The sequence below is a fragment of the Bison bison genome, unplaced genomic scaffold (assembly GCF_000754665.1).
Source record: "Bison bison bison isolate TAMUID 2011002044 unplaced genomic scaffold, Bison_UMD1.0 scf7180017864192, whole genome shotgun sequence".
Lineage (NCBI taxonomy): Eukaryota > Metazoa > Chordata > Mammalia > Artiodactyla > Bovidae > Bison > Bison bison.
Window position 1 is genome coordinate 3204892 of NW_011494764.1, and position 10420 is coordinate 3215311.

At 38.5% G+C, this 10420-nt stretch overlaps 1 protein-coding gene across 1 annotated transcript in view; it reads left to right on the forward strand.

The window, feature by feature from the left end:
• DNAJA2 (DnaJ (Hsp40) homolog, subfamily A, member 2) overlaps nt 1-10064 on the forward strand; it is a 13909-nt gene extending 3845 nt beyond the window's left edge. Inside the window, exons 4-9 of the mRNA XM_010843905.1 lie at nt 787-867; nt 1112-1245; nt 2795-2991; nt 7266-7410; nt 7546-7673; nt 8209-10064. Of these exons, the coding sequence (XP_010842207.1) occupies nt 787-867; nt 1112-1245; nt 2795-2991; nt 7266-7410; nt 7546-7673; nt 8209-8400 (877 nt within the window). The 3' untranslated portion in view covers nt 8401-10064. The remainder of the gene's footprint in view (nt 1-786; nt 868-1111; nt 1246-2794; nt 2992-7265; nt 7411-7545; nt 7674-8208) is intronic.
• Nucleotides 10065-10420: the final 356 nt, after the last annotated feature.

Genomic DNA, 10420 nt, shown 5'->3' on the forward strand with positions numbered 1-10420 from the left:
TTTTTTTGAGGTTTATTTGAAAATGAATGGTCCTGCAGTTCAAATATGTTGTGTGAATAAAAGCAAGTTGGGGTTTATCAGTTGGGATTTTTAATAGGCTTTTTATCTGGACCATTTGGGGGTCATGGACCCCTTTGAAATTTTTGTAAAAGTTGCTCAAATTTTGCTTGTAATTCTCTGGGTTTTTCAGACATTGAAAGCTTGTAGGCTTTCTATTTGGAAACCCATTCTCTATTACAGTATAATAAAGCCAATTTTTTTTTTTTTTTTAAAGAGATAGCCAATCTGAGCGTCTCCCAGAAATTGTAATATAACTTTGTAGCCTTTCTGAATTGTCCTTGAAGGAGACAGAGGCTTACAAGTAGAGCATGGACTCCGGAGCTAGGCTCCCTGTGTGATCTTGGGCCAAGTTACTTAACCTCTCTGTGCCTCAGTTTTGTCCTCTAAAATGAGGATAATAATTTTGCTTCATTCAAAGGGTTGGATTAGGTGAAGGTTTTGTCTAAAGCTAGAAGAAGGTGTAATGTTTTGAATTTGTGTAGTTATCAGCTTTATCAGAAAATACAGCACAATCAATTATTGGCTTGATCCTTTACATTCTGGCTTTAAGTATTTATAGCCATAAACAATTTGAGCTACAAAATAAAATCTCACTCAGTTGACTTAATGTAAGGTGTTCTTGAATTCTTTGTTTAAAAGGTTATAGTGAAATTAGCTGTATCAGCTAATGCTTTCTTGTATTTAAGACAACTTGGCAAAATTTGGATCTAATTCTTTTCTCCACAGAGTATCTTTAGAAGACCTGTATAATGGCAAGACAACCAAACTACAGCTTAGCAAGAATGTACTCTGTAGTGCATGCAGTGGGTGAGTGTGTTTCCTGGTTATGAAATAGATTTCATCTGTTGTTTGAGTAACTTGTTGAGTCTATATCAAATAAAAATTATTCATGATTTCAAACTGACTACCCAACCCAGAACAGTTTCTGATACCTCTGAAAGTTGGTTAAAATTCCAGTCTTTGGGGGTTGAAGATGAAGGTGAAAAGCACAATTCCCATTTTTCATGACCTAGGGGGGAAAAAGTCTAATTTATACTTTTGCTTGCTTTAGCCAAGGTGGGAAGTCTGGAGCTGTTCAGAAGTGTAGTGCTTGTCGGGGTCGAGGTGTCCGCATCATGATCAGACAGCTGGCTCCAGGGATGGTGCAGCAGATGCAGTCTGTGTGTTCTGACTGTAATGGAGAAGGTACGCGTGCCAGTGCTTCTCTGCCCTTCTGTTGGAATGGATTGGGGGTGCAGAAATTGGAGAGGCTTACAGTTTTTCTTTTTCAACGTGTTTTTATATTCATCGTATTGTAAAAGGTAGAGAGTTATTTTTAAGAATGCAAAGATATTATTTCCTTTTGCATAGGCCCAGTGAACACCGATAAACAGTAAATTTATATTGTGTTGAGTGGAATGTTAGTCTTTTTCCAAAAAGATGGGCAAAATTTTTTGTCCTTTTGGATTTTGTTGTTGTTGTTTACTTATCCTTTATGTATTAAAAGGTAAAAGGGAGACAGCAAATTGTTTAGTTCTCATTCTGATAAGTAGAGAATTTTACTGTAAACTTTAGTTAGCTTTTGAGGATAGATTGTTATAATTGAAGCTTATTTTACAGAAGTAAATATTTTAGGTTTTTGTAGGTTAATGGTTTTTGAAACTGCTACTCTTCTACCCTTTTAGCCCTTTTATAGCCACAGACAATATGTAAATAAGTGGGCATGACTGTCTTCTGGATAAACAGTATTTACACAAACAGGCGTGCCCAGTTTGGCCAGTGAGCCTTAGTTTGCCAGCCCTGTTCTAGAGCGGTGCTGTCCAAAAGGATTTTTCTGTGCTGGAAAGGTTCTGTGTGTGTGATGGCTACTGTAGTCGCCACTAGCCACCTGGATGTGGTTGAGGAACTGAGCTTTTAATTATTTTAAACTTAAATAACCTCAGGTGGCTAATGGCTGCTATATTGGACAGTTCTAGAACACCCTTTTCCAAATTGCTTCTGAAAGTGACAAGATAATTTTGAGAAGCCACATATTATATTTCCCTCCTGAAGAGTCTTAGTGCATTTTACCTTATTAAAGTTGCTGACATTTCCCACTCAAGAAATTGGAGTTGACTGAAATCTTTTCCCATGTGCCATTACCATTTTAAGGAACTGGTGCTTTGCAGAACATACCTTGCAGAAGCAGTGTTCCTAAAGTCATTTATATGTCACCTAAGCATTAAAGTGTGCCAATAATCAGACATTAGAAATTGATGGTATTTTTTTCATGATATACTATTGTATGACTTCAGTTTTATTTTCTTATACCACTGATCAAATATTTCAGAATACATGGAAGAAAAAACTGTTGGAGTCATAAAGGATGTTTAAATTTTTATTTGGGTTGTCGCTCCATTGTTAAATTTAAATGAAACTAAGACAAAAAATGAAGCATTTGTAGAAGTTCTAGTGTCTGACCACCCATTTTGTTTGCTTGATCCTCAGGCTTTGTTTTAACTTTAGGAAGTAGTGTCAGGAGGTAAGATAATGTTATTTAAGATACTTTATACTCTGGAATAGAGTAGCTGGGTCCTTTAGGTAATCTGCAGTAAGATGTGAGTTCTGTTCCTAAGAACGTCCATGAAAAGTTCAGGTAGCAGTTTAAAGAAGTACAGGAAATTTATTTAGTGAATAAAGGTGTTATCAGGACCTGTCTTACTTAAGAGTGCAATATAGTACCCTTGCTGGAAGTTTGAATGACCTCTTTTTCCAGGAGAGGTAATTAATGAAAAGGACCGTTGTAAAAAATGTGAAGGGAAGAAAGTGATTAAAGAAGTCAAGATTCTTGAAGTCCACGTAGACAAAGGCATGAAACATGGACAGAGAATTACGTTTACTGGGGAAGCAGACCAGGCCCCAGGAGTGGAACCAGGAGACATTGTTCTTTTGCTACAAGAAAAAGAGCATGAGGTAATTTCCTTTTTGTTTTATTTTTGCCTCAGAGGATCAGAAATGGGTCTTGTATGCAAGATACAGGTTGGTGATGGTTTTGTTGCTAAATCATGTCCGACTCTTGCGACCGTGTGGACTATAGCCCCCCAGGCCTTTCTGTCCATGGGATTCTCCAGGCAAGAATACTGGAGTGGACTGCCATTTTCTTCTCCAGGGGATCTTCCCAACCCAGGAATCCAACCCGGATCACCTGCATTGCGGGCAGATTCTTTACCTACTAAGCTATGAAGGAAGCCCAAGATACAGGTTAGATCAGTTTGAGTTCCCTGAAGTAGCATTGAATATAGATGAAGTTGTTAAGTGGTTTGGCTGAGTTCATAAGAACTGACTTGCTTAGTAGACCAGCAAGACAGGTGCTGTCAGAAGGAGGAGCTGACCTTAGTCCCAGCTCTGCCGTTGACTGGCACTGTAACCTTAAGTAATCCTGCTGTGTCTGTTCCCCCGTTTCCTTGTTTATGAAGATAAGGCGTTGGACCAGATAACGTAGGCAGCTTAGTTTTCACTGTGAGCTCCTTCGACGGTCGGTGAGTTGGTGACGGTGTCAGTCCTCAGTACTGCTTTGTTGATTTGTTCTACATAACTGGGTATCCATGTGAGCTTTTCTTGAAAAAAAAGTTCTTCAGTTTTAAAAACATTGCATTTTAAATTTCTCGTTCTCTTTTTGGGGGTAGGGGAGGGCAGGGGCGTCCTTTGGCTTGTGGGAGCTTAGTTCCTTGACCAGGAGTTGAACCTGTGCCCGCAGCAGTGGAAGTACTGAGTCCTAACCACATGACTACCAGGGAACTCCCTGTTTTTAAATTTCTGACTGACTCAGTATTGTATCTGTTAACGAAGGGTCTTCAACCCCTGGACCTTGAGTGGGGCTGTATATGCTGCTCCCTATCATTCCCCATGCTTGCATTACTGCCTGAACATTGTTACACCACCTCCACCCCACAGTCCAGGAAGAACTCACAAAACTGGTGCCCAAACGTTTGGGGACTGCTGTGTTAATGTACTTGGGAAAATGAACTGAGCTAACAGTGTGGTCTGGAGTATGTTATTTTGATTACACCATTGCATCTGTATGTTTTACATGTGCCGTGGAGTATATTATAGACCTTTTCATTCATGAAGAACATGCATGGAGCTTTGGTGCCCACCTAGTTCTTGAATGGCTTCCCTGGTGGCTCAGACGGTAAAGCGTCTGCCTGCAATGTGGGAGACCTGGGTTCGATTTCTGGGTTGGGAAGATCCCCTGGAGAAGGAAATGGCAGTCCACTCCAGCACTCTTGCCTGGAAAATCCCATGGACGGAGGAGCCTGGTGGGCTACAGTCCATGGGGTCACAAAGAGTCAGACACGACTGAGCGACTTCACTTTACTTCACTTAGTTCTTGAATATAGAAGCATTTGACAGAATCCTGGCTTTGTATTTGATTGCATTGCTATTTTGAGTTCCTTTGGAAGTCTAGATCACAAGTCAGCCACCTTTTTTAGTTCACAAATAAAATTTTCTCCCATATGATGGTGATTTCTACAAATAAATTTTTAAAATTCCTCAGCATCCAGTAGAGAATAAAGCCATATTGAGATGCAGATTCTGGGAATTTGATTAGATTCATTCCTTCACTAGACTGGCTTACTACTACATTAGCCTTTCTCAAGGAATGGTAGTCAAATTTATTGCCTCAGCAAATCTGTGAAAGTGAAAATCTATGAATTGCAATATATCTTGTCCTTTTGTGAGTATTGCCAAACCTACCAATGACAAGGGTCCCTAGATTGCTTTGTTTTTTTTTTTTTTTCAAGGAATAATTTCTAGAATTCCATCTTATGGGTTGAAATATTCTGTAAGTATATTGGGTTTTACAAAATAGAAATCACTGTTCTTAGAGACAAGAGACTTAAGTTCTGGCTCCCATGTACTACTAGTTTTGATTTCCCTGGACTTGGCTTTGCATACTTAAAAACAAAACTCATCCGTCAGAAAGATAGTGTAGAATCAAATGAGATAAAGAATAACCTGCTCTTCTTTCTGGGAACTGTGAGGAGGCATTTGGAACTAAATCAGCCTCTAAAATTATTGGCTACAGTGGAATTGCATGGAATTTCTAACAAATAGCAGATGCTGCTGCTAAGTCACTTCCATCGTGTCTGACTCTTTGCGACCCCATGACTGCAGCCCACCAGGCTCCTCCATCCATGGGATTTTCCAGGCAGGAGTACTGGAGTGGAGTGATAGCAGATGCTACTGGTTGTCTAAAGTAGAAAATAGATGATGATAAAGGCTAGAATGGAAGTTCATCTAGTAAGACGTCAAAGATTTTTCCTTCTGGGTTTTATTGACTGGTAACGTAAATTTGAACCCAAAATGAGATTTAAGCATCTTGTTTAATTTATACCACTGAGAATATTCTAAACCCTCTTAAGAAAAATTGACTAGTTTGAACTAGTTCATGAACAAGCTTGTATTTTGCTTGGGGCTTTTTGTTTAAAAATTGTCAACACTTGTAGGAATTGTGAGGCCATGAGATCAGGGTGGCTTCTGTAGCTTGAAACAGAATGTAAATCTTCTGATAAAAAGTAGTGCAATTTTGAGAGTAATGTGTATGCATGTGTATCATTTTTCAGTATAGGTATGTGTTTGTTTTTGGTGATTTTGCTGTCATAATGAAGTTGTACAGCAAAGAACCACAGTGGTGGGTAACATTGGGTGATACTAGTCTCTCCTCTATTTTTCAGAAATTATTTCAGCTTTTAAGTGTTTTATTGTCTGGTCCTTGGTAATCTCCTCATTAGTCTTGTTTTTCAAAAATTTCCTGGCCATGTGCCTGTTTATTTTCTGTTTGAATTTTAGCATCTAATTGTCTAATCTAACCACCCTTGCTGCTGGCCCCCTACCTCACAAGAATCAACCCTAATACCATTTTTTTTTTTAATTAGTTTGAGTTCCTCTATCCAAGAACATAGTATGTCTTCTTGCTCCTTCTAATATTGCTTTAACAAAATGATACTTGGTTAAGGATGGTTCCTGGAACAATAATATAATGAGATGTTCAGAAACACTTTCATTTTACAAATTTGCAAAAGCATGAAAAAGTCCTGCATTAAAGAAACCTTACTTAAATCAACTTTTCCTCCGATTGTAAGAAAGACGTCAGTAAACTCATTGTAGGTAATATAAATTCAGTGGTTCTTAAGCTTTAGTATACGTTCTAATCCCCTGGAGGGCTTATTAAAATGACAGATTGCTGGGCCTCACCTTCATAGTTTCTGATGCAGTGGGTATTGGATGGTGCCCAAGAATGTTCATTCCTAACCAGTTTCCTGGTGCTGCTGAGGCTTCTGGTCCAGGACCAATTGTCAAGATAATGGTTTGAGATTAACTTTACTCGTAGGTAAGTTTAGGAGGATAGTTTAGGAAAAGAGTCTGTCTTTCAGATTTCCTTTCCTCTGAATTAACCAGCCAGCCTTACTCTTTGGAAGAGAGGCTATTGAAAAAAATCTAGGTGACTGTTCACTGCAGTTAAGTTTATTTCAAGTTAAATTTCAAAAGTTAGTATAGATATTTGAAAATTCTAAGAAGCAGAAGTTGTAAGTTGGGCATGTGTGAAATTGGATGTATTTTTTCCTGCATGTTGAATGCTTAGAAACATTTTTTAAAATGCTTGTTGAATAATCTTTGCATTACATAGTCCATAGGCTTATAGTGCATTAATAAGCCAACTTCCATTAGCATTTGGTTTGCATTCACCTAAGCAAGTTTTGTATCTTAGGTTAGGTAAAACTTGTTCGTACTTAAATGAAGTGTGGGATTTGAGCCCTTTTACTGGTTGAGCTGTTTTAGTTGAGCTTGGGCCTTCCCCTTCCCCTCTTAGAATCATGTCTGGAGGAAATTCCAGGTGAACCTGTTCTACAGAATCCCACTGGGCCTTGTACACCTTTTCCCTCATGGTTCAGAAATGGGCCATAATTGTAAAATATACTTGGTTCTGTTTTTTAAGCTTCAGCTGTGCCTTATGAGCCATTGTATTCCCAATTCCAATTCTTTCGTGATCGAAGTTTCTAGCATATTACTTCTGAATAGCTAGATTTCCTTATATATATTGATATATTTAGAGAACTTAGGGATGGTGGCAATTTGACCTTTGCAGTAAATGGTAGAATTAAGGTTTTGAATTGATTCAAGTAACACAGCACAACAGAGCATGCCTCCATAGTCCCGCTATTTCTTGTTTGCTTCATTTGTAGGTGTTCCAGAGAGATGGGAATGATTTGCACATGACATATAAGATAGGACTTGTTGAAGCTCTTTGTGGGTTTCAGTTCACATTTAAGCACCTTGATGGACGTCAGATTGTGGTGAAATACCCCCCTGGCAAAGTAATTGAACCAGGTAAATCTTGATTTTTGTCTGATCTAAGATTCTCTGTAATCTTCTACAGTGGGTGACTCTCAAAAAACATTTATTATTGAGCACTTTCTTGGGTAAAATTCTTAATATCTTCCCCTTTATTTACTCAAATAATAGGATGTGTTCGTGTAGTTCGAGGTGAAGGAATGCCACAATATCGTAATCCCTTTGAAAAAGGTGATCTTTACATAAAGTTTGATGTGCAGTTTCCTGAAAACAACTGGATCAACCCAGATAAACTTTCTGTAAGTATTAGGCAACAGATGACTTAAAGGTTAATGATAGTTGTTTCTTTGTCACTTACCATTTGTTTTGGGTGCTAAGATTAGATCACATAGTTTATTAATTTGAGTGATTGATGGTCTGGCCTCATTGTTTTTTAAAATGGAAATAGCTGATGTGAAAGTTTATGGGGCCAAGTCGGGAATAGTGAAGGCATAAGCAGACGGTGTGAGATGGGGGTAGGAGGATTGGGACTCTGGAGAGCAGATCTCTTACCCCAGCTTAGCATCTCCTGGTCATTCATGCAGGAAGACATGTCTAATGTGAAGTTTTCCAGTGTTTAAATGTTAGCGATTAAATCTGTTTATTGTTTTCTAATCAGTAGATGGGCTGCACAAAAGATGTCTCGATTTGGTCTGTGGGTCATCCATTTGTGATCTCTGGCTTAAAGTGCAAAGGTTTTAACTGTCAAACATACACCTTGGATTGTATCAAAAGGGAAATTGATAGTAGATAATAATCTTCAAGCTAATCTTATTTTTGTTCATTTTCATGAAGGAATTAGAAGATCTTCTGCCATCTAGACCAGAAGTTCCAAATATTATTGGAGACACTGAGGAGGTAGAGCTTCAAGAATTTGATAGCACACGGGGCTCAGGAGGCGGCCAGAGGCGTGAAGCCTATAATGATAGCTCTGATGAAGAAAGCAGTAGCCATCATGGACCAGGAGTGCAATGCGCCCATCAGTAAACTCTGCAGACAACTTGCACAGGGGGATTTTCTCTCCACATTGGCCTGGTTTGTTTGCCTCAATCCAGCTGGAGGGTCTGGTCAACCCAGATGAACTGATGGACATCTGTTGGTCTATGTGTAACTTTTAAAATTGATATAGTATCTACAGAGTGTATAATTTAAACTAACCACAAAGCTTTACATCTTCATTTCGACTGTTCTATAGCAGAATAAAGCACTTGAAACAAGACTCCCTTTCACACATGGGTTATAAGTTTCAGTCCTGATATTTGTGCTTGATTTTTATCAGTTTTGTGTAGATTTTATGTTTCATATTTTAAATTCAATTCCCACATTGTAAAGTTTGTGTACAGTTTGTCCTGAAGCTTTGTGTTTGGCTGCACCTGCATAAGCTGCTACAAATAGAATAAAGAATCTCATAGCCTGTGTCTATCATTTAGATGCATGGGAAAATGGGCTTTGCACACAATGGGTTTGGAGCTGACTGGGAACAATGGAAAAAATATCATTAGCTGAGCTGTGTTTGTAAAGTTTTGGGTGGGGTCGGGGTGTTTCTTTTTCTTTCTTTCTTTCTCCCCCGCCCCCACCTGTTTTTTTGGTTTTTTTTTTTTTTTTTACCATCTTGTGAAAGGTTTCTGGAACTGAATAATAAAAAGCAGTTGGTGTAAATTACTCTTTGTCTCAACATTTTTAGAAAGAAGAACATATTTTGAACTGTAAAATCTTTCCTTAAGGACATAATTTGAACTGTAAAATCTATCCTTAAACTGGAGAATGTATCCTAGTTTTGGTTCTTAAACAGTATTTAAAAACCCATTGGCCTGAAGCTTATGCCTCAGGCTCATGCCCATTTTATAGTTTCAAAAGACAAGAGAAAGTTTGATATATTGGTAGAAACGGGCTTTATTGGCTTCAATTAATGCTTTGTAGAGTCAAGGACATCTAAGTTATGTAACTCATGATCCTGAGTACTGGGGCCAAGTTAACCTGGCCTCTGTATTTCCGCACCCAACTCTGTTTAAAAAAATAAGGTAACAGCAAATCAGTATTAGAACCATGTCTGCATAGAACCTGTTAAGATGCTCTGTTTTCATTAAATGTTAAGTTAAAGATTCTCTTGTCTCCATTAAGTTGAATATTTGAGACTGGGGGAAGCATTGATTACTATTCTTTTACAGAAAGGTAAGACTCTTAGGCTGGTATGAGAAAAATCAGGTAAAACTACTATGAAAAGGATGTACTGCTTTTTCATTTTCTATTATCTTCTTTTCATTTCCAGAGTAGATATTTTTAGAACACACTTAGGGAAAAAATAGATGAGTTGTAGATACGTTTGTAAAAGACAAATGGGAGAAAACTGAAAATTAAAAATTTTAAATATGCCATCCCTGAGCCTATTTGTAGTACTTGTAGTCTATTTCTAGGTCTTCTAGAACCTGAAGAAAGAAAAAGGTCCTGACATTAATCAAGGCCTGTGAGGTTTAAATTATTGCCCTATCCACTCTACCTCCATTGTACAAAAACTTTCACAACCAGCCTGGGCAAGATGCAACAGCGTAGTAGTTTTGTATCCAAGGTTACTTCCCCCACAACACTTTAAGCAAAAGAAATGCAGTGGCAATACAAAGTCTGTAGCCTTTCCAATAAAGGTTTGTAAAACAGTTGTACAGTGTAGTCTTTCTTTCAGTTCTATCCAGATTTTTGAATTGTAGTAGTGAACTATGTGAAAGTTGCTACAGTCGTGTCCTACTCTCTTGTGACCCCATGGACTATACAGTCCACGGAATTCTCCAGGCCAGAATACTGAAATGGGTAGTTCCCTTCACCAGGGGATCTTCCCAACCCAGGGACCGGGCCCAGGTCTCCCACATTGCAGGTAGATTTTTTTACCAGCTGAGCCACCAGGGAAGCCCAAGAATACTGAAGGAGGTAGCCTGTCCCTTCTCCAGGGAATCTTCCTGACCTAGCAATTGAACCAGGGTTTCCTGTATCACATGTGGATTCTTTATCAGCTGAG